Genomic DNA, 24729 nt, shown 5'->3' on the forward strand with positions numbered 1-24729 from the left:
CGAGTTGAATGAAAATGTCACCGCAGTTTTGGAATTACTTTCCGTGCGATTACGTCTACCTGTATGCACGTGCAAATACATCTTCATGTGTAACCTGCATGTGTAACCTGTGACCCTTCATTCAGGTTACGCATTAAGGAAAAGGAAGTCCCAGCATTCTGACCCTGCCGTAGGATCTTACCTGCCTCCTTTTGATTTTGAGTGGTTATAGGACAAATTAGTCAGCCATGTTAGGGACCAAAAAGTGCTTTTCCTTGAAGAAAGCACATTTAAATGAAAAGGTCCCCAGTCCAGCCAGTTTGGCTCAAGTGGTTGTCACCTAATGTCATTTATTGGTAATGACATTGGCTCTTCAGGTTAGTTCACATTCTGACCTGGGCTTCATTCAGTTGATGTCGGGGCCACATCCAAAGTTTGCTAGTTTGGGGAGGTTTTGTTTTGTTTTGTTTGATTTTTTTTAAATAGGAGAGAGAGAGGGAGGGAGAGAGAGAGAGAGAGAGAGAGAGAGAGAATTTTTAAGTGGACCTGTCCTTTACCTTCCTATTGCACAGCCCTGAATAATAAACCCCTCACCACTCACTGTTGAATTAGTTTTACAAAGAAGGGAAGGAGAAAGGTCAGGGAGTTCCCTCTGTACTGTTGGATTTTGAGCAGCTGGTTGACTGTAGAAGCCTGCTCAGTGTGTGGGGTGGCCAAGGAACCTTGGTGGGCCACAGATAGGAAGTAGTTGGCTCCTGACATTACAGATGAATACCCAGACGTCATGCATGCTCATGTCTGCTTTTAAGCCCCTACCTCCCTGCCCTCCCGTGAAGGAAGGCACTTGGTAGGAGTAATCAAGTTGGAAGGCTATAGGCCTGAGAGTGCAGAGCACACAGTCTGCAGCCTGGGAACAAGGAGCTGGGTACTTTTTTTTTTTTTAAATCTCTAATAAATGTATACTTAATGTGGCACTAACGCTCTTGATGTATCTCTCTACCCTTTTCATGACTCCTTTATCCCCTCAGATGAAGGAGGCACAGCTGGAGCTTCGGGAAGTAAAACGTGTGCCTTTAACCATAGTGTAGAGAGCTTCAGTTCCTACCTCAGCAATTACCTGTGGTGTTGAGCTCGTAATGCCCTCATGGAATAATCTGACGAAGTTACAGTGTGTACAGGAAATTACAAATCCTAGGAATTCTTATTGTTTCAGGAATTGATGTCATATGGGGAGAAAATGTGGGGATTCTCCAAAATTGCTTACACACACACACACACACACACACACACACACATAAAATCTAAACACACGGCACCTAGTAGGTTTATTATCATTGTTGTACATAGCACCCAGTAGGTTTATTGTCATCACTACTACTACATTTGGGGGGCATGTGTCATGGTACATGTATGGAGACCAGGACAACTTAAGGGCATCTGCTCTCTCCTCCATCACATGAATCCCGGAGACGGTGCTCAGGATGTCTGGCTTGGGGACAAGTGTCTCTGCTTGCTGAGCCATCTCATACCCAGTGTTCTCCATCCTCTGGAGGTGAGCAGACTCTAAGAATAAAAGTACAGGCGTGATTTGTGCCATCTGCATGCACATCTTCATGTGTAACCTGTGACACTTCATTCAGGTTACCAATTAACGGAAACGAAGTCCCAACCTTTCAGAACTGGAAATGCATGCCCGTGACCCCAGCCAGCCTTGAGGATCCTAGCTATTGTTACTCTGTGCAGGCCAATTACCTGGGAAGGTTCCTGTTTCTGTGATGTGATACCTCATCATCGCCTTTAGGCTGGAGAATCACAAGTTCAAGCCCAGCCTTGGCAGCCTAGTAAGACCCTGTCTTAAAAACAATACAAAGGACTGGCTGGGTCACGGAGGTGACTCAGAGGATAGAGGGGCTTGCCACCAATCCTGACCTGAGTTTAATCCCTGGGACTCACCTGGTGGAAGGAGAGAACCAATTCCCACAAATTGTCCTCTGACTGTTACACGTGCACAGGGGCATACACATAAATAAATGTAATTAAACACAAAATTTACGTAGAATTTTAGAAAAATGGGCTCCAGCTCATGCAGTTGCCTGGCATGCACAAGAGCTTTGCGTTCAATTCCCAACGCCACCCTGGATAAAAGCCTATTCTCGTGTCTCAGTTAAGCTGCTGTGGGTATTGATACAGAGACTTTGTTAGCTTCAATGTTTAAAAGCCTATTCATGTGACGGTTTCAGTCCATTGATCCTACGACCTATCGATAGGCTAGATACCATCGTAGGCTCTGTCGTGCTGAACGGAAGTGGCCAATGAGGGGCCCTACTGAGTCTTATCCTCACAGGCAAACAGGGAACAGAGCCAGCAGTTTGAGACTGGGGCCAGGGTGCCACTTACAGAAGATGTCAGGAAAGAACTCTAATGGAAGACGTTGTACAATACAGTGTGCCTGATTGCTGTGTGCAGAGAAAGGTGCAGGGCCAGCCAGGAAACCATCGGGATGGGAGTGGCGTTCGGGAGGTAAGATTTGGGCTGCTAGGGCACAGGAAGCAATCAGATTATCCTCTCCTCCGTTCTCGGGGAAACTAGACAGCTATGAACAGAAGATGCCAGTTGTGGTACCAGTATAGTAGCCTCAGGGCAAGGTGGGGTCAGCATAGAGACCATGAAGGGAGACCCCCAAGGGTGGGAAGACCCTGGGAAGGAAGAGTTTCACCTGACACGTGTTGCTAGCGATGACTTAGACCTCTAAGCGGAGAGAGATATGTCCTCATCCACTGTTGTCACTGGTCTAGATCTTGGTAGGTAGGCCAGCTAGAAATGTGAGGGTGGGTGTTGTTGACTGAGGCGGAGGAATGGAGAATGGGTCAGCCTGTGTGACAGGAAGGCGTGATGGTGGGCGGGGATGGGCGTGATGGGCGGGGGCAGGTCTCAACCAACTGTTGGCTTTTCTCAACAAAACTATCGCGCATGCATCACCTTAGAGGCAGGAGACTAGCTGAAGTCTTCTTGGAGAGAGGGTAAATGTAGCAGTGCCCATGGGGGCTTAGCATAAGTCCTGTGACTGTGTAGAGCAGTAGAGGGGGAGAGTGGGGTAGAGAGGAGTGAAAACAGGTGGGGAGGACATAGGGAGCAGTAGACTCCTGGTCCTAGAGGAAAGGAGAGTGCTAGAGCCTGGAGGACGGAACTGTGAGACCAGGAAGTGCTGGCCAGAGAGTAGGACCTGGATCAGATACCAGAACTGAGGGGAGGGGGCATGGGGTCAAGAGAACGAGCCTCATTTATGAAGTAAGTTTGAGACCAACTTTAGTTTCATGAGACTAAAAGAAAGGGAATAATGAGGTTTGTGGGTAGTGTCCATATTGGTGGTAAGCCCAGGGGTTGACTTGGTACCCTGGGCATGGACAGCTATGGTGGGTGCAAAGACATTGGAAAAGTCCCAGAACCCTCCGTGCTGAGGTGTCAGCAAAATCCTCAGGGGCATTGAAATGTTAATAGGATGCATGCAGAATGTTGGCACCGTTTCGCCTGACTGGTAAAGTTTAGTAACGTGCCTGTAATATCACCACCACTCTGAGACTGAGGCAGAAGGATCTCAAGTTCAAAGCCAGGCTAGGCTACAGGGCAAGGCCTCGACTCCAGAATAAAAGAAGGAACTGAAGAAAGCAGGTGTCCGCTCCAGTGGTTCATGCCCACGTCTCAGATCAGGGCAGCAATGTGTTTACCCGAGAGAGCGGCCACAAGGGCACCTTCCACTGAGTCTAGAGGAAGAAAGCAAACAGAACTTGCGTGAGGGAGCAGATGTTGCCTGGGTGTGGGAAAGCAGTGACGTCACAGTAGCAGATCACAAAAAGTCTGGGTGACGCTACCTTTGGGATGGGTGAGTTGAAACAGACATGCAGGGCTTCTCATTGTGAAGCCTGTCCCTGAGAGCTGAGGTGGGAAACATTAAAGGGCGCTCCCCATTCTTGCTTTTTCAACTCTCGCATACAGCGCCTGACATACAGAAGATGGGAATGTTTCTTATGGGGAAAAAAAGAATTACATGCAAAGAAGGAAAACCTTGGGCTGGAGAGATGGCCCAACAGTTAAGAGCACTGACTGCTCTCCCAGCCAACCAGAGGTCAATATCCAGCACCCACATGGTGGCTCACAACCACTGTAATGGGATCTGATGCCCTCTTCTGGTGTGTCTGAAGACAGCTACAGTGTGCTCACATACATAAAATAAATAAAATCTTTTTTTTTAAAAAGAAGGAAAACGGGGCTGGGGATTTAGCTCAGTGGTAGAGCGCTTGCCTAGGAAGCGCAAGGCCCTGGGTTCAGTCCCCAGCTCCAAAAAAAGGAAGGAAAACATCAATTGAGTATGTAATTACTCTTGTCTTAAACCAACCAAGAATGAAAAGAAGGTCGGTCTTGGGGAGGGGAGAGGATTTTTTTTGGCAATGGTAGATTAGAGCTTGGGGCAAATCATCCATAGAGACGGGAAAGGGGGAGCAGAAGCAAAGGCCACAGGTGGGTAGAGTTGAGTTGAAGCCTTTCCCACCCGTGGAAGTGGTGCATGGGGACTTGGCGATTCACAAGTGGATTTTGTTTGCTAAGATTCTTAGCTTCCTAAAATGCTAAAGTCGGTCCACCTACTGTAAACTAAGTTTAAAACGATTTAAGTGGTAACATCCTTTTAGGTAATAGGCTTGGCTTTCCAAATCCGGGGTCAAATTCTAGAGATTAACTTATTCATCAGTTACTGCTTAACACTCAGAAACTGGAGAATAATATTATCCCTGTGTGCATCTTCAAAGATTCACAAGTAAAAAATGTGTTAATTAGTGGGCATCTTTTAAAATATGGACTTTGGGTTGGGGATTTAGCTCAGTGGTAGAGCGCTTGCCTAGGAAGCGCAAGGCCCTGGGTTCGGTCCCCAGCTCCAGAAAAAAAAAAAAAAAGGGAAAAAGATGGACTTTGATACTGTGTTACATGGTTTTCCTAAATGTCAAGGTGGGGCCCCCATCCTGGGTTATTGTGAGGCATATTTCTGCAGACAAGTCAAGAGAAGTGTTAGCTGGTGGCTGTCTTGCCCTGGGAAGGATGCACATTCTACAGCTACTAGACCGTTGTCATGCCCTCTCTTGTTGTCGTTTTAGTGACAGCTATATTGTGCGTGTCAAGGCTGTGGTTATGACCAGAGATGACTCCAGCGGGGGATGGTTCCCACAGGAAGGAGGCGGGATCAGTCGCGTCGGGGTGTGTAAGGTCATGCACCCTGAAGGCAACGGACGGAGCGGCTTTCTCATCCATGGCGAACGACAGAAAGACAAACTGGTAATGACAGACACACATCGTGGCAGTTAAAATAGCGACGGCCGATTTCTGTACATAGGTTTCAGCCCATTTCCCCTTGATATTTTTAATATGGCCTTCCTTCCCTTCCCAGTCCAGTCTGTTAACCACGTACCATACAGAGTGCCTGTGGACAAGGGTATTTGACCATTTGACCATTTGCCTGCATCTTTGATTAATCAAGGTTATAACGGGTATTTATTTAAAGCAAAAGTATGTTCGGTATTATTACAAGTCATGTAATGACAAACTGTAGAGTCAGGGTAGAAGATAACGTGTGCGAGAGTATCACCTTACATTGGCTCTTTCTAAATAAATGTTTGTATGAAAGATACCAGAGCTAGGGCTGGGGAGATGGCCCAGTGCTGTGAGAGTGTTTGACGTGCAAACCTGACGAACTGAGTCGGATCCCAGTACCCACGGCCTTTTAACACCAGCACTCTGGGAGACAGGATCAGCAGGGCTTAACGAACCCAGTCTTAGCTCCAGGTCCAGTGAATAAGGTGAAGGGTGACAAAGCAGGGTATCTGATGTCTCCCTCTGGCCTCCACTCACAAAGCACACGTACGTGACACAGACAGGTACAACTGTCATGTCAGAAGCAATTAGTGAAGTGTCTCTGGTAAAGGATTATAAGAGTCAGTAGCAGGACACTTCCATAAGTAATTGTGCGTGCTTGTAGACAAGTGCAGGGGGGAAGCGATTCTTACAGACAGCAAGGGCGAGTACCAGAGAGTCTTGGATTATGTTGTGTAGGTTTATGATAAGGAGAAAGGAAAACCATCCAAGTCCAGTTTATTCTTCTTTGGGGGGTGGGAGTAGGGGAATTACCAGAGCTCAAACCTAGGATTTCACGCATGCTGAACGTGCACTTTAACCCTAACTGCTCCCCCAGTGCGAGTTAGCCTAGCTCCCCTTCTTGCTTTACTCGCTTGCTCAGGATTGAACCCAGAGCCTTCACGTGGTGGGCAAGCACTTTCTCTGTAGAGCACTGCGTGTCCCCGGTCCTAAGCCTCCTTGAGATTGATTACTCTAAACATAATTACTTCCCCCTGACTCTGGAAGTGTATGTTGAGAAATGTACAGTGTCTGAAAATGTGATCGGTGATAGAGGCTCTTCCAGAGGAAATGCAGATGGCTCCACTCTCTGTTGCTGTCACATTTGAGACCCTGGAATGTGTGAAGTGTGTATAGATCGGTCTCTTTTTTTTTTTCCCAGCCACTTCTTAGGATTAAAGAAGATTACCAAACAGATAAGACAGAGGGGTTTGTGAATATCACGAATCCAGTAGCTGAAATGACACTTCTCACTTGGTTTGTTTCTAAGAATGCTCTCAGTATAGGCAGCGCGACCGCACTATAAAGAAGTGGCCAGGTACGGTGGTGCACACCTTTAATACCAGTGCGTGGGAGGCTGAAGCAGGCAGAGCCCTAAGTTCAAGGCCATCCCAGCCTGATTTACACGGCAAACTCTAGACCCGTCAGGACTATAGAGTAAGACCCTGTCCCAACAAACCACCACCACCCTCATCAGTCAATCGATTTATTTTTTTAAAGTGGAGTAACAGCCGTGTGCCTGACACGTACCCGTGAGTACAGTGCTGTCCCTTTAGTTAGGTGACACTCACGGAAAGGTTTCTTGTTCTTGGGGACCATGTTGTTACAGCATTGCAGGTGCCAAAACCAAGACAGAGAGAGGCACACTGCACTCCTGTGCGTTGTTTCATCCCCACACTGTTTATCGGTTTGTCAAGCGCTCCAGGTTTCCCTCACAGTCATTTACGTTAAGAACCTTCCCATGTCGCTCACACTCGAGTGGCGTTCTGCTCTTCTCCTTAGTGGCCCCGTGGTACTACGCAGACACATCTAACCACGTGTTTTTTTTTTTTTTTAAGAACATTCCGTGTCTTTTAAGAAATCATTGAGCCTGCTTTTCACAACCTTTGGTATATGGGATGCTACTAGTGTGTGAGATTTTCCTTTAACATTCTGAGGTAATATATGTTAAATCTCTATCAGTTTGGTAGAATGACAGTGACCTCGTTTGATTACTTGTGGCCTTATATGGTTTCCTGCTTGTTAAAAAAAAATTGTAACAGGCCACCAAGCCTCATGGCCTGAGTTCAGTCCCCGGCACCCACACCGTAGAGGAGAATAGATTCTTGTAGATTGTCCTCCAACCTCCACATGTGTTTAATGACACATGCGTGAAACACACACACACAGACGCATGCATGTACACATACACAAGTGCACACACATCAATAAGTGGTTTGGTTCTTTTCATTATGACTGAATTATCTGTCAGTGTCTCTTGCATATTTATCTATTAGCACTTCACTCTTGGTATGTGTGGTATTATAAAGGTATTCATTTTTACCAACATACTAACCGTTGATACATTTTAATAATTTGTGTCTTGGCTTTTGCACTTTTGCTGGTATTCCTCTCCTACAGAATTTCAGTAGGAATTGTTTCTCTTGCCTCCTCCTTTGTAGTCTGAGTTAGCAGGCTGTCTTTTCGTGAAGGGTCCTGTATCCTTAGAGCCGTTTTTCCTGATATTCCTCTGGCTTGCTGTAGAAAATGTCATCTTAGAATAGTTCTCATTTCTGGCTTTTTGAGGTAGCCTCTCCTGTAGCCCAAACTGGCTTGGCAGCTAAGGATGACCTTGGATTTCTAATCCTCCTGTCTGTGCCTCCCAGATTCTGGGGTTACAGACAGGTGCCACCATACCCAGTTTCTTTCTTTTTTTTTTTTTAATTTTTTTTTAATTTTTTTTTGAGCCAAAAATTTATTTGTTCATTTCTTGCATTTGAAGGATTGACTAATCCTTAACCACTACACAACACACCCAGTTTCAAAACAGCTGTTGAGACTGTCTAACCAAGCCCCTTCCTTTTAAAACTGCATTTGTGAACTCGTGTCTTCCCAATGACTTAGACATAGTAAGTATAAATCCACCTTTTTATCCAAGGGGCTATATTCGTACAGCTGAGAGAGAGAGAGAGAGAGAGAGAGAGAGAGAGAGAGAGAGAGAGAGAGAGAGAGAGAAAGGGGAGGGAGGAAGAGAGATTGTGAGATTGTCTCCACCTTATGTAGTGCACTGCTTCCTAAGTGGCAGCCACATGGGCCACACTCTGTCACCTCCAATGGAACTGTGGATCAGCCTCTGTTTCTGAGGAATGCCTTCTTCCCACCTTTTGACCCACCTTCAGATTTCTCCATCTCTCCAGCCCCTCTCCCTGTTCCCTTGTAAGTGTGTGACTCTGCTTCCGTGCCCTGTGTACCTGAGTCGAACGCCTGTACCCCCCCGCCCCACCCCCTGCTTGTCCTTCTTCTTCCTAACCCCCCACTTTGTGTTTCGCCCTGATTCCTGCCCCACACCATTTGCAGAGACAGTGGCCTCTCCTTGGTCTCCCAGCTTCTATAAGGCAGTGAGCCTCTGCGGCAGCTCTGAAGGGGAGTGGGTTGTTGAAGGAAGCCCCTTTAAGAGGCGGGGAGAGCGAGGTGAAGGGACTGTGGCTAAGCTCTGGATGGAAACTTAGTTTCACCCAGCTGGGGTGTGCATGAAGTGCTCTTCTTTTTTCTTCAGTGTATGTGGAGGGGCTCCGAGGTACTGTGCGTGTTTTAGTTATGCATCGGAGCCTGCGAGCCCGTTTAACTGATGTGGCTTCTACATAGATATGCTAACAAGTTAATTAGTCATAGGATTTGTGGTAGTAGAGAAAATCAGGTTGCCCAGAGAAATTATATGTAAACTAAAAATTTGCAGCCCTGCCTAGCCAGGCTGACCTCAAACACTTGGTTGACCCACTTCCCTCTACCTTCCAAGTACTGGGATTAAGGAGACACTGCACTAAAAAAAGACAGGGGCTCAGGTAGGCCCGGCGGCCTGACCTCTTAGGTGAGAGTGACCTTGAATGTTTGATTTTTCTGTTTCCATCCCCCAAGAGTACGAGCTTGCACTGCCATGCCCACTTTATTTGATGCTGAGGACCCGGGGCTTGTGGGACGGTAGCAAGGCATCCTTCAGCTAAGCTATGCCCTCAGCCCACACCTTTTTTATGCTCCCTTCCTTGAAAGCCTGCTATTTAATCCTTCGCTGGAGTGAACGTCTTGCGCCCGACTCCATACCATCATTGAACCCCCTATCTCTAAAATGTCTAGGTTCTTTGTTTGGTTTTTCCTCTCATTTTTTGGTGCTAGAACTCAAATATAGGGCCTTAGGCATATTAAGTGTACGCTTTTGCATTGAGCTGCATAGATACAAACACATACACACACACACACACACACACACACACACACCCTGAGACATGACCTTTTAAAAAGTATTTTCTGTTTATGAGTGTTCTGCCATTTGCGTGTGTGCCCTGGTAACCAAGGAGGTTAGAAGAGGGTGTCAAGTCCATTAGAAATTGGAGTTATGAGCCACCACGTGGATGCGGGGAGCTGGATAAGGCACACTTTTAGGAAAGACAGAAGACAAGTTGCAGAAGGAAGCACTTTATAGGAATGGCTAAACTAAAATACAAACTTCTGTGTGTATGTGACTAAAGCAGGCACAAGAGACTGGCGAGGTAGGTGACAGGTTTGAGGAGATGCTGGGTAAGGGATGGGAGAAACAGAAGGCTGAGGTCTCTGGCATCCATAGACATTATCCAATTCTAAGGCTGGGGCAGGGGCTCAGCCGGGAGCTGTGGGTTCCAGCATGTGCGTGGCATGAACCAGGCACAGTGTGACACAAGCTGGAATCCCAGCACGCAGGGGGATTTGGAAAGCCATGTTCAACTACATGGAGGGTTCAAAGCTAGTCTGGACGAGAGAGACAGAGACAGTGATAACCAAACAACTAATTTTTTTTTTTCACTCTGAAAATATGGGAAAAAAAACTGAGTCTCTCTATTGGCAAAACCATAAGGTAAAATAGTAATGATAATAGATTGAGACTTTGAATGGAAGCATTCGTTTAGTTCCTAAAATGGATGGCATTTGTTAATTAAACCCTGGATTACTTGGACTTGCCCAGTGTGGAATGAGGCTGGGCTGGCATTTAGTCCCTGCGATATTCTTAGGGGAAAATGACCGTGATCAGCAGTTAAAATAAGAATTTTGAGGGGCTGTCCCCTTTCAATACTGCGTTATAAAATTAAACTCATTGCTGCTGTTGATAAGCCAGTTTGAGTAGCGTTATTAGTACAGAGTGAAATTTGCACTGTTCTTTAATCTAGATTTATCCTAATTTACATAAGCCTTTACTCTTGCCCTTCACCTGGCATAGATTAACAAGTTCCACGTGTGTTAATGACAGAGCTTCACAAAACAAGATCCCAAGGCTTAAAACCCAGCAAAATCGCTTTGGTGTTTGTAATAGAGCTATGGGAATGAATACGGTTTGAGACCGTTTCTAATGAGAACATGAAGTTGATATTTGCCCGACTGCAAGGCTTCTCTTCTATGAAATGACATCAGCTCTGGTGCCTGTCAAGCAAGAGCTCTGAATTAGATGGGCATATCTTGCCATCTAATTACGCGATCAAGATTAAACCACAAGACACTATTAGAGAATATTAAACCGAGCGCTGAGTGATTGTCAGTGTGGGGAGAAGAACTGGGTAGGGTATGTCCCGGGGAGGGAGTGTGAGCTATTGATTTTTTTCTTCCTTAGTGTTTTTACACCACGTCCCTCTTCTCGTTGCTGACATTGCTGTAGTTCCCACCCTAGGTAAACAGTATTGGGTTTAATACAAAGATCAGAAGCCATTCCTTAGACTCAGTTGTTAGGAACATGGAATTGCGCTGTTGGTAATAACACCACCAGAGGAGAGCTGCAGGGACTACACACATTGGAGGACACAGGAAATGGGCATGGTGACTACTGAACGGAGAAACAGGAGGTGAGGATAGCCGAGAGTTCTGAGCCAGCGAGAATGTGCAGACTGGTTGGCGTTGCCAAATAGGAGAAAGTCAGGAGAGATGAACTCATTCCCCACTTGTGTTCACTGACACAGGGGCAGACACCCACTGGGACCAGGAGGGAAGACAGACATTAGCACAGGCCTCCCAACACTGCGGGGGGGGCAGGAAGAAGAGGAGTGGTGTGGGGAGACAGTCAGACAGTGAGCAGCAGGTGTCAGTGGGTCAGTGGGTCAGCGGGTCATTCCAGGTGGAAAAGTACACACGTGGAGGCCAGGGTCAGTTGCCATCAGCGATGGTTCTCGATCGGGTTTACAGCAGGCACCGTTAACGGCTGTCGCATAAGTAACCAGCCTGTGTTTCAATCCTTTAGGTTGTATTGGAATGCTATGTCAGAAAGGACTTGGTCTACACCAAAGCCAATCCGACGTTTCACCATTGGAAGGTTGATAATAGGAAGTTTGGACTTACTTTCCAAAGCCCTGCGGATGCACGAGCCTTTGACAGGGGCGTGAGAAAAGCCATCGAAGACCTTATAGAAGGTACTGGGTTTGCCACCACTTAGTGGGGCTGTGGAAACGGTCCAGACTACTTTTCACTCAACAGTCTGACATCTTATATTTTTGACTTGTTTGTGGCAGGGGTTGGGGCCATTGGATGACAAAAACTTTGCAGACGCCCAGAGTGAGCAGTTGTGGGATGGGGTGTTCAGCTTGAATGGCCTAGCTGGCCGAACTGCGTCCTGAACCATAAGCAAGCAGGCACCTCTGAGTGTCCCCGTGGGTGGCCTTCATCCATTTCACCTCTTCAGTGGAACACGGGGCTCTAGCTGCCTTTGAGATATTTCCTGTTCGGTTTAAGTGGCTGATCTATAACATGAAAGGCTCCACTAACAGATCGTAAGCAGGAGCTGGACGGATGGCTCAGTGGCTAAGAGCCGTGGCTTAGGTTTCTAGCACTCCCAGTTCCCAAAAGTTGGCTAATGACCACCAGTAACCCAAGTTCCGAGGGATTCAATGCCCTTTTTCTGGCCTCCACAGGTAGTGCACACATGGTACCCAACCTAAAACACCCATACATGTGCCTTTTTTTTTAATTTTTAAAAGAAATTTAAGCCATGCCTGTGGTTTGAATACGTGGGTTTACATAGCAAGAATTACTTGTACACGAACAATAAGTGATAGGATTCTTTTTTCTTTATTTTTAAGACCAATAGGATTCGGGCTGGAGAGATGGTTCGGCCATTAAAGACCAGGCTCACAACCAAAAATAATAAGAACAGTAGGATTCTTGTACTATTTCAAATTAATATTTAAATTTTAAAATTGGATAAAGCGCTGGGTGCTAGGGCACACATCTGTAATCCCAGCACTCAGTGGGCGGAGACAGGAAGATCTCTGAGTTACAAAGTAAGGTTCTGGGGCAGCCAGGAGCCAGGACTACGTAGAGACACCCTGTCTCAAAACCGGAATAGGAAAGCATAACGTGAAACCAAGAGACGACTCTCCTGGTCAAAGCAGGATGTGTGAGTCTCACAACTGAATCATCCCTGGAGTCTGCAGAGGAGGGAGGGAGAGCAGGGACTCCCTAACTTGTCCTCTGACCTCCACACGCAGGCACTGTGGCACAGTCAGTCACACCTGTCGTCACAATCATGCTAACAATAAATAAAATAGAAGAAAAGTAAAACAGAAAGTGCTTTTAAAATATACTTACTTAACAACAGCCTCCAGCCATTACTAACAGTAATGCATTATTTCATACAGGAGAAAGATTTTTAAGAGGGAAAGCACCTTGTTACTGAATTTCTAATGGTGATTCGATGATCAGGGAAACAGGGCTGGAGAGATGGCTCAGTGGTTAAAAGCACTCGCTGTTCTTCCAGAGGACCTGGGTTTGATTCCCAGCACCGTTGGTTCATGACCATCTCTTACTCCAGTTTTGGGGGATCATCTTCCAGCCTCAGGGACACCAAACACACAGTTAGTGCACAAACATAGATGCACACATACACACACAAGCTTTAAGAAAATAGTGAACACTGTATCATGAAATGATAATTCAGCCTGTTTTTAACCATTAGGAGCTATGCAGAGACAACGCGGTCAATCTGCTAAAGGTAGAAAGGTCTGTTTGTGCCTGGAGGTGCAGGCTCTGTGTGATTAGCTGCATTTTGTAGCAGAAACCTTAATTTTGACCTGGAAAAGCAAAGCCGGGTGGCTGGGAGCATAACCCGGCTCCCACAGTGTGGCCAGAGACAGTGCAGTGCCTGAATTCAGAACCGGCATGAGCTAGTCGGTCAGGATGTCCTTATCAGTAGAAACTTCCTTATCAAGGAAGCAAGGCCCAGCTTCTCCTGGGCTTAGCAGGTCTAAGTGAGAGGTCTGTAGCCTTTCCCCTACTCTGCTGCTGGGACCTTCGTCCGGTCGCCTGGCTTCAGCAGAGTGGGAAGGCTCTCCTCAGTTCCTCCATTGTGCTTCTTCAGCCTCTGTGTAAACGCTAGGATAACGGGAACCGGAGCAGGCAAAGTTAGTGTAACTCATTCTTGGCTGGAGCCAAGAGGAATGAGTTAGAGCATTGAGCTCCCATGGATTATATGTCGTGGTGAATGGACTGAAAAGTAAGTCTGGGGACAGTTCGGTGGTAGGGAGCCTCTGGAGTACATGACGCTCTGGGGTCAATCGCTGGTACCGCCATCTTTTAAAGGCTGTGGGTGTGACTGGGGTAGAGACCCTGCCTAACATGCATAGCTTCCAGAACAGGAAAACCAACCACCACACTTAGTGCTTTTTAAACGACTGAGGTCAGGTTTCCACAGCTTGACTGATTTCACTGCGTTCTCGTCTTTTCAGGTTCAACAACCTCCTCTTCCACGATCCATAACGAAGCTGAGCTCGGAGACGATGACGTTTTTACAGTGAGTATCCTTCGCCCTTTGGTTCTCGTTAGGTGATGGCTCTTGGAGAAGTTGCCCGTCGAGCACACTTCCAGTGTGGCGTTTGCTGCGTGGCTGTTATTAGAGACAACTCTGTCGTCCCAGCTTTTCACGTTCTGGTCTTGACACCCTCGCTCACACTTGCAGTGACGCGGCCCACCGTGCAGCCCATCAGTGTCGGTCTAAGGGCTCCTGGCCCTCACAGGGCAGGGCATCTCCTCTGGTTTGCCCAGGACAGTTCTGCTGCTGAAAGGAAAACCAAAGAGGGCAGGGGAGGCACGCGAAGCACTAGCGAGAGAGTCAGCATGCTGATGGGGAAGGCACAGTGTCAGGTTAGCGTATAGATAGCGCTTTGGTTAATGAATGAAACTGGGACAAAATGATCGCTCCACTTCCTTCTCCACGGAACTCCTCTGCTTCCGAAGACGGTTGTTTGCTCGTCTACTGGGCTTGGAGCAGTGAGTGGTAAAGAGTGGCGTCGTACCTGTGCGTGCACAGCTCTTCGTCCAGTGCTCACAGGTCATGGTTAGTTACAGGCCATCATAGCAGGGAAAGTCACTGCGGCAGGGGCTTGAGACGGGTCACGTGGCATCCGCCATTGAGAAACAGGCAGAGAGCCATGGCTTGGCTGACTTCATGCTCTGTTTAGTCAAGGACCCCAGCCTGGGAGTGATGCTGCCATTAGGTCAGATGGATCGTCCCATCTCATTAATATAATGAAAATAATGCTTCACAGCACAGCCAGAGGTTAGCCTGAGCTGTATGCTCCTAGGTACAGTCAGTCTCTAACCGGTGTCGTGTATCACTCAGTATATTATATCAGTATATTACTCCTTAATTTTTTTTGTTATCGTGTTACTCTCTGTGCGTGCTGTGAAGGTAGGCCTGGGTACCACAGGGTTCTGTGTGTAGTCTGTTCTCTCCCACCACCTTTAGGTGGGGACTGAGGGATCGAACCTCGGTCTCTAGGCCTGCATGACAAGCACTCCGTTGGCAGACTGTCTCACAGACCAGCATTGAGTAGTCACCATAAGAGTGCCAACACGCACCTATACAAGGGCCCATGTACACACAGAGAAATGTTTTACTGATCCAGTTCAATGTAAATTCTCCTATACTCTTACTGCTCGGTTGGTTTTTACGTTTGTATGTTTGTCTGTATATGTGTGTGCATGCGCACGGACACTGCATGTGTCTGGGTGCCCTTGGATGCCAGAAGAGGGGAATCCTATCTCTTGGAGCTATAGTTACAATGGTTGGCAGCCACCGATGTGGATGCTGGGAACCAGACTCCCACCCTCAGGAAGAGCGTACTTGCCCACTGAGCCATCCCTCCAGCCCTTCTTTATCACACATCCCCCTTTAAAAAATAATAATAGGGGTTGGGGATTTAGCTCAGTGGTAGAGCACTTGCCTAGCAAACACAAGGCCCTGGGTTCGGTCCCCAGCTCCGAAAAAAAAAGGGAAAAAAATAATAATAATAAAAAACATCGGGGTTGGGGATTTAGCTCAGTGGTAGAGCGCAAGGCCCTGGGTTCGGTCCCCAGCTCCAAAACAAACAAACAAAAAAAAAAAAACATCCACAGAGGTAGATAATAGTGTGACCAATTTATTCTGGTCGTAGTCATTATACAGCTTTCCAAACCCACAAAATATGTAACAGCCACACTGGGCCGTAAGGAAAACCGAGATCCAGGGGATAACATGCTGGCGTAGTTCACTGACTTTGTAGTTGGGATTTTGTCTTGTTCTTTTGATTCGTTTGTTTGCTTTGAGAAAGGGTTTGACTGTGTACCCCTGGCCAACCTGAAACTTGCTTTGTAGTCTAGGCTGGCCTTGGACTGGTAGAGATCCACCTGCCTCTGCTCTGCCTCCTGGTGCTGGGGTGAGTTGAGGGCGTCAGCACACCTGGACAGTTCGCTGATTTTTAACAACGCAGTCTGGTGGGTGACACTGCTAATAGGTGAAGCAGAGAATATATAGGGAATCTCGGTGCCTGTATCAGTGTTGTTCATAAACCTAAAATAAAACAGAAAATAAAGTTGAGTGATGGTGTTTAAATGTAATAAGGCCTCATCTACACCACACAATGACAGCACTGAGGTTTCATGATGGCGTCTGATGTCTCCTATAATTACCCAGTTGCCCCAAGACTCCCCTTTTGTAAGCTGGGTTTTTTTTTTTTTTTTTTTTTTTTTTTTTTGTCTGTTTTAACTTCACGTTTTCAAATACTGGGAGTAGTTGATTATATTCGATTCTCTGTATTTATTGCTCTGTGGCCATCAGTGGGGAAGACACTGCTTTGGGGACTGTACAGGTGTGTAAGGGAAGGCACCAGTGGTCACAGCCAACAGCAGGGTGTACAGAATTGAGCTTGACCCACAAGAAGCCTAAGAATGGGCAGAGCGCAGACCGAGGAAGGTAGTCCAGTCTACATATAAGACAAGGCCTCAGAAAACTCCTCACTATGACCCGTGCCTGAAGAGGACGTCACGGACATCTACACAGGATTCTGGAAAGGGGTCTGGTCTAGGGAGCTCTGGGTACAGAGGCCGAGGCAGGAGTGTGAGCATTGCATGTGGCGCTGACAGGAAATGAACGTGGTGGTCCTTCCTTGGTGCTACTGGTGGATATGGCTCTACACAGGCTTCCCCCAGAGCTTGGAGCAAATCCTCTCAGCAGTTGGCAGGTTGCTTACATCTGTTCTTTTGTCACGTTTGGGGAGATGGACGACAGCAGGCAGGTTAAAGGTGGTTTCCTGTGCTCTAGAGCAAACTCTGTAATTTGCAGCTGCTTCCCACCTACCTGCCAAAAGTGATTTATAGGCAGAGGCAAGGCTGGAGAGGGAAGGGTGACAGATGCCAGAATCCCGCTTGTCCTTTAAGCTGCAGGGGATTCACACGCTGCTCTGGGGGAAAGACTGACTCTGGAGCAAGGCGCCCTTAACAGATTGCATTCCGTGCAGACCCTGTTTATGGGGTCGCTTGCCTCTTTGCAAACACGGGCCTATTTATAACAGGTCCGTCTCCATTCCGAGGCCTTGGACTGTGGAAAGACGGGAGGGCGGTAGGGTCTGGCGTACCAGATTTCCCATTCGCTGCCGAGCCCCCTGTAACTACACATTCTGTCCCAAGACAGCAATGGCATCTGAAGTGTGAGCCAAGGAGACAAGCAGTGTTTTACAGTCCCAGTAGCCAGCCGCTCCCTGGGTGGGTGCAGCGCTCTGAGACTTTTTTTTGGAAGACAAGTGGAATTCTTATCAGAAAGGGTGTAAATACCGCTAAGCATCCCCTTCTTCTGATTCTCGATTTTTTTTTTTTCAGAGGCGACCATGTGTGTTTGGGAAACCCTCAGAGTTATAACTGAAGAGTTTAAGCATTCCCGTTTTCTGTCTCTGCCACCGGGGCCAGAGGTTTCCTTAGTTCTCAGCATTCCTTGGGACATGGGGAGCACAGGATGCTATGGACACTGTGGGTACTTAACGGCATACATTGCTTAACTTGCATACTGAAGACACCATTAGAATGCCCCCCAACCATCCAAGGGTTCACATGTTACTGCTTAGTCAGCCCCCAGTGTGGCGGCGTTGAGTTGGTGGAAGTAGGGCCTGGTAGGAAGCTGCCCTCAGAAGAGATTGATGCTACTCTTGTGAGACCATGTTGGGTCTCTACCGTCATAGTCTTCGAAGGTGGGGCCCTCACCAGAGCCTACCCAGTGCGGCTCTATGATTTTTTGAACCATGAGTTAAAGAATGCTATACGAAGCAGCCAGCCTCCTGTGCTCTGTTTTAGTAACAGAGAACAGTCAACCTACGTAGAATAGATCTAGACAAAGGAGCGTACACCTAGCTGCCCCGTGGAATGGTCATATGACCTCGTGGGCTCACAAAGCATTGGCTTGACTTTGCCGGAACACTTTCCCCAACTGTCGTGGTTGTCCTTGGAACCAACGTGTCTTATTCGAGTCTCGGAATGAGAAACCAGGTTGTCTTTCCTGCAGGAGGATACCTGCTTGTACATAGTGTTGACCTTGGCAACGTGGTTGTCTGCCCCACCCCCCAGCCTCCCCTCTATTTCAAGCCTGTGTTCAAACCTGTGCTTGTCCGAGTCTTTCCTGCCAGAGGCCTCACCAGAAACGCTTGGCTAGCTGCTGCTCTGTCTGTTGTGCTAATTCTTGAGGCGGGGGGGGGGGGGGGGGTGTTTACAGTGTGTGTCTGTCTGTCTGTCTGTGTCTATGTGCACTTGCAGATGGCAGGAATCAGAGGTAACTTATGGGACTCAGTTCTCTTCAAGGATGCAGCTATGGCATGGAGCACCTTTATGAACTCTATAAAGGATTGAAGACAACAGCTCCCTGGTGGAGAAATCACAGGCTTGCTTGAGGGCCTGACTTCTTTCTTTAGCCATGCCACTTCCCAGCTGGGAGACTTGTATTCAGCCGGTTCTGCCAAAGTCACTTTTGTGGCAGCCTGGCCATTCTCCAGGAAGCCTGTGTGAGCTTGGGCTACCAACACTTGAGCTGCAGGAACACACTTACCGGGTTTGCTCTCCAGCTGACTTCCTCCTTGGACCTCTGCAGATCAGGGCTCAGAGACAAAGGGGTTGGGGCCAGAGAAGAAGAGCTGGGTGATGGGAGGAAATCTGAGAGGTTTTGTACGTTCCGTTGGTCATGGTGTTTTACCAGAGCTGTAGGACGGTAGCTGATACAGGAGTCAGCACACGGGCCTGACCGTGCAGTGTCTGGGAGGAATGTGGAAGACTTTGGGACTGTGGGCTGGACAAGTTGGTTGGATGCTCGAAGCAGAGCTTTTGGGCCATCCCAGTAAGAGCTTGGAAGACAGTAGTGCTGAGGGAGGCTGTGGAACCTTGGGAGTTGGACTAAGTGCATTTTTATATTATGATATGGCCATGAGTTATGGGGGAGAGGCAGTGGAGTGGACTGGTTTGATATTGACGTTCCCCCATAAGTCTTGGGCTTTTAAATACTTGGTCCCCAGCAGCTGAGAAGTTTGTAAGTCTTAGGCGGTGTGGCTTTGGTGAGGAAGCATGTCCCTGGAAACAGGCTTCGAGGTCTTGAGAGCCGCTCAGAGTTTCTCTGTTTTCCTGCTTTCCAGTTCGAGATGTGAGCTCTCAAGTGTTCGTTTTCTATGATACCTGGTCCTGACGTCCTGTCACAGCAGTAAAGAAGTAGCTAATCCAGACATTTTACACCTTGTTTCATTTCTTAAAAAGTAACCTCAAAGATTTTAGCCTCATTTTACAGATGTGAAAACTGTGGGGAGTAAACAGGCCACCCTGACTAAGATCTTATACCTACTGTCTTAGTGAGGGTTTTACTGCTGTGAACAGACACCATGACCAGGGCAAGTCTTATAAAGGACATTTAATTGGGGCTGGCTTATAGGTTCAGAGGTTCAGTCCATTATCATCAAGGAGGGAACATGGCAGAATCCAGGCAGGCATGGTGCAGGAGGAGCTGAGAGTTCTACATCTTCATCTGAAGGCTGCTAGGAGAAGACTGGCTCCCAGGCAGCTAGGATGAGGGTCTTAAAGTCTATGCCCACAGTGACACACCTACTCCCACAAGGCCACACCTCCTCCTAGTGCCACTCCTTGGCCCAAGCATATATAAAACCATCACACCTACTAATTCAACCATCACACCTACTAATTCGCAGAGAGAGCATCACACCAACATAGTCTACCTGAGCAGAAAAAACCCTACTACCCTTTTTTTTTTTTAAGATTTATTCATTTATTATATATAAGTCCACTGTAACTGTCTTCAGATACACCAGACGAGGGCATCAGATCTCTTTACAGATGGTTGTGAGCCACCATGTGGTTGCTGGGAATTGAACTCAGGACCTCTGGAAGAGCAGACGGTGCTCTAACCACTGAGTCATCCCTCCAGCCCTGACCCTACTACCCTTAACAGATCCTTCCACTGTGTTGTGTTTCTGCTGGTCAGCGCCTCATGTGAGGCATACACTTCCCGTTGTTTTATGTCTTTTGTAGGCTCTACGTGTCTTAATTAGACATCTTTATTACCAAATGGGTATTGACACTGTGTCAGTGATGTGCAGAGGTAAGGTTGTTTCTGAAGTTACATGTGTAGGTGACTAGGGCTGTGCCCAGTCCCCAGCCAGGGACATTAATGAATTGACCCTAATCCCGCTGTCTCTGTTGGTTGGCTGGGAAACTTATTAATAAAGCTGCCTCTCTCAAGAGCCTCGGGTCCCAGGCACAAGTAATTAGAACTCCGCTTCTAGCTTCTTGGATACAGAGCCTCTGTTAGTTCACTGAAACCTACCCAAGAGCAAGGCGGATTAGGGACAGCCTTGATGGACAGTCAGGTCTTGAAGTTGACGGTAGCACAAGTCACTTGGAATTCGTAAGGGTCTTCCCACTCATGTGTGTCCATGCGTGCTTTCTAGGGTACTTTCCCTTCACTCTGACAGCCATGGGGTGTGCTAGGTGACCCTGTTCCGAGGTGCATGTCCTTGTCACATTGCCACTTGGCAAGGTCTGTGGTCTGATAGACTAGACCGGAAGTAATTTGTGCCTTCGTCGTCTCTTGCCTTGCCTCTGCCCTAGTTTCCTTCCTTCCTACTGCTGTGGTAAATACCATGAGCAAAAAGCAGTTGAGAGGACGCAAAGATTTTTACTTGGCTCGAGCTTCCAGATCACAGCCCATCACTGAGGGAAATCAGGGGAGTGCAAGCAAGAATTGGAAGCAGAAACCACGGAGAAATACCGAAATACCGTCTGCTGGCTTGCTTACACGCTCACAGGCCCGGGGAACTAGATTGCCCCCAGTGGGTTGAGCCCTCCTCTGCCAGTTAACAATCCCCAACATTGATGACCACAGGCCAGTCTGTTCTGGGCAGTCCCTCAAATGGGGACTTCTTTTTCAGGTGGCTGGCCTATAACATTGACAGTTAAAGCTAACCAGTGCCCTCCACCCGCGTCAACCTGACACAGAAACCTGTCTAAACTGTAACCTTGTCTCAAGATCTTCTTGCGTTTAGGATCACAATATAAAATAAAATACAGCCTTAAATCTAGATTCTCTTAGCTTTGGGATCCTGTAAAACTAAGAATAAGTTTCAGACGTATTCCAAAAGGGAAGAACCAGGGCATTAAAAATGATTAGGTTAAAAATAAATAAAAACTGGCGGTATAAGTGGAAAATCCTGCATCCAGCTTCAGGAACTTAGTCCTCTGTGGTCTGCTGGCTCCAACGGGCTCCACTTCTCCAGCTCTGCGGTCAGCAGCCAGCCGGCTTGTCTTATGTTGGCTCCACTGATACCTGCTTCTCTCCTGGAATTGAGTATCCTGGGGTCTCCAAAGCACCTGAGGCCCCACTTTCACCAGCGGCCTCTCCGATGCTTGCCTCAGTTACTCTACGTGACAGCCTCACGCCTTGAGCCCGGTACTACCTAGACAGTGCTCACGTACGGTTTGCCAAGTCGTGCTCCCAAGTACAGAATACAGCCTGCCTCCCGTGGACCAGCTCTGTGGGCACTCGCTCTGAAGACCAGGCTAGCCTTGAACTCAACGGAGATCTGCTGTCTACCTCTGCCTCCCGAGCGCTGGGATTAAAGGAGTGCACCACCAGCACCCAGCTAAGAAATAGTTGTAGGGACTCTCAGCTTGACCAGCATCCCATTGTTCCAGGCAGGCACAGGTTCACCTCAGTGGTGTTGATCTCTTGTTGATCACTGTTGATTCTTGAGCCCCAGATGATCGGCACACATGTATTTTTAGCCAAAGGATGAGAGTAATACCCCCTCTCCCAAGTCTAGATAGTGTCTTTGCTACCCTCTGAAACCCCCAAGGACCAGGACTCTGTTGTCCATGTTTCTCAAAATTTTTAGCTTCCAAGATCCCACAAGAATGACCCATTACATTTTTAGTCCTCACCAGGAAAAGGCCAATTCCTGAGGATCAAGGACAGCCAGGGCTGCATAGACAAACCCTGCTGTCTCCAGGAGGAAGTTGGGAGTGGGCTTTTATTTCCGTTTAATATATATCTCTTCATCATGATGTCTAGAAGCCAAGGTCACAAATGGATTGGCCCTGCTGGGTCACACCAGAGTGGTCAAGTATCTAGCCTTCTCCCCTGGCCCAGTACCATTTGACATCTTAGAAAAACCGTCTTGTCTTTCCAAGGCCTTGCTGCTGGGCCTCTCCAACCATTGGGCTAACTACCTCAGGTTGAGACAGACTGGTCATTCTCATGTCTAAGATGAACTCAGGGTTGGAAAACCAGGAGTGTTGGTTCATAGTCTATAATCCCAGCACTTGAGATGTAAGGTCAGAAAACCAAGCCAGCATAGGGAGAGGGAGGGAAGGGGAACAGAGGCAGAGAGAGATGGCTCAAAGGTTAAAAGCTCATCCTCTTCCTCCTCCTCCTCCTCTTCTTCCTCCTCCTCCTCCTCCTCCTCCTCCTCCTCCTCCTCCCCCCTTCTCCCCCGCCCCAGCACCAGCTAAGGCTGCTGCCTCAGAACTGCCCACCTATAAGCTCCAAGGGACCCAGTGCCCTCTGCTGGCCTCTGTGGGCACCTACACTCACATGCACATTATTAAAAATGAAATAAGCTAGGCCCATGGAGGCCAGAAGAGAACATCAGATCCCCCCAGAATTGGAGTAATAGGCAGTAGAAGCTGTGTTGATATGGGTGATGAGACCCTGGGTCTTCCGCAAAAACAGCAAATGTGCTCAACCCCTGGGCTAGTAGTTCTCCAGCCCCGAGCACACACCTTTAATCCAGCACTGGCGAGGCAGAGGCAAGTCTGGGCTATGTAATGAGTTCCGGGCCGGCCAGAGCTATGCAACCAGACCCTGTCTCAAAAATAAATGCATAAATTACAGGGTTCGTGAGGTCCAGAAAGATGTCTCAGCCAGGAAATAGTGTTCAGATTAGTACTAGCGTGTTAGAACGTGTGTGGGGTGGGTGTGAGTTTTCATTGCGTGTGTGCTCGTGTGTGCTATGGCAAATGAGGTCAAAGGACAAGATTTGGTACTCATTTCTCGGGCTGTAGGTTCTAAGAAGTGGTATCTCATGCTCCAGGTATTTTATCTACTCAGCAGGGCTTGTTAGGTTTTGGTTTTTTTCACAAACCGTTTCTTTATTTGCTTCTCTCCAGACTGCCACAGACAGTTCTTCTAATTCCTCGCAGAAGAGGGAGCCGAATACAAGGACAATCTCCTCCCCCACATCGTGCGAGCACCGGAGGATTTATACCCTTGACCCGTACCCCATGGATCTTTACCACCCCGACCAGGTGAGCAGGACCCTTCATTCCTCTGGAAACACAAGGACGCCTCTGCCCTGGCCTTCTCCCTTCTCCCCAGCCCAAGTCACTTCTGCCCGCCTCCTTTCCCCTTCCCCATGGCACTGGTTCTAGCAGCTTAGCCTCACACACCTTGCCTCACCCTGTGTGCGCTCTGCCTGGCTTAATCCAAATCACCCCATGAGGCAGGGTGCAAGCGCCTGTTGTTTATCAGTGAGAACTTGACCTGTGGGGTGCCCAGGGGAAAGGAGATCCTAGGCAAGAATTCTGCTAGGCTTCCTCTGTGTTCCTCCCTCCCAGGGGCCTCCTAGCTGCGAAAGTACAGGGCCCCAGTCAAAGCTAAAGAATGTTGCACTCCTGCTTGCACCCCTGGCATGTGTGCTCCAGAACCAGTCTTGCTCAGGGAGATGTAGCTGTGGTCTGAATTCAATAATTCAACAAATATTTACTGAGTGGCTGTTTTTGCAGAACAAATTCCCAAATAAATCAGGGGTATGGATTGGTGCCTGTGTGGGTTACATAACCTCTAGGCTAATTTGAAATGAAAAGAAGCAAGCACTGGGCAGGGAGATTTTGTTTTGTGCTGTTGTTGTTGTTGTTTTCAGATGGTTTTACTATGTGCTTTCTAGTATTTTGACATTAAAATGTGCTTTTATTAGCTGGTCATGGTGGCATATTCCTTTAATCCTGACTTTGGGAGGCTAAGGTAGGCCAGCCTGGGCTACATGATGAGCTCCAAGCCAGGTTGAACTAAAAGTGAGAGGCTCTGTCTTAACAAACAAAAATTCAGGGGTTGGGGATTTAGCTCAGTGGTAGAGCGCTTGCCTAGGAAGCGCAAGGCCCTGGGTTCGGTCCCCAGCTCCAAAAAAAAAAGAACCAAAAAACAAACAAAAAAAAAATTCAGCAACAAAATACTCATTTTAAAACTAGGTGTGGGGGCTGGGGATTTAGCTCAGTGGTAGAGCACTTACCTAGGAAGCGCAAGGCCCTGGGTTCGGTCCCCAGCTCCGAAAAAAAGAACCAAAAAAAAAAAAAAAAAAAAAAAAACTAGGTGTGGTAGCACAGACCTGCAATCCCAGCACTTGGAGGATATTGCTGTGTGATACAAATACCTTTTTTAAAAACAGCAAGAAAGAAAGGGAGCCAATTGTGGTGGAAAAAGCCAGCAGGCTTAAGGCGCCAGGTCATTTTGTATCTACAGTCTAAGGAATAGTTGTACTCAGGTCACCTTCACCTTTCTATACAGTCCCGAGTTCCTGC

General features: G+C 47.7%; 1 protein-coding gene across 1 annotated transcript in view; it reads left to right on the plus strand.

The window, feature by feature from the left end:
• Spred2 (sprouty-related, EVH1 domain containing 2) overlaps nt 1-24729 on the plus strand; it is a 101536-nt gene that overhangs the window by 71951 nt on the left and 4856 nt on the right. The window contains 4 exon segments of the mRNA NM_001047094.3: nt 5124-5301; nt 11609-11777; nt 14088-14152; nt 23323-23460. Of these exon segments, the coding sequence (NP_001040559.1) occupies nt 5124-5301; nt 11609-11777; nt 14088-14152; nt 23323-23460 (550 nt within the window).

Source organism: Rattus norvegicus, chromosome 14 (assembly GCF_021556685.1).
Source record: "Rattus norvegicus strain SHRSP/BbbUtx chromosome 14, alternate assembly SHRSP_T2T, whole genome shotgun sequence".
In the NCBI taxonomy this organism is placed as follows: Eukaryota; Metazoa; Chordata; class Mammalia; order Rodentia; family Muridae; genus Rattus; species Rattus norvegicus.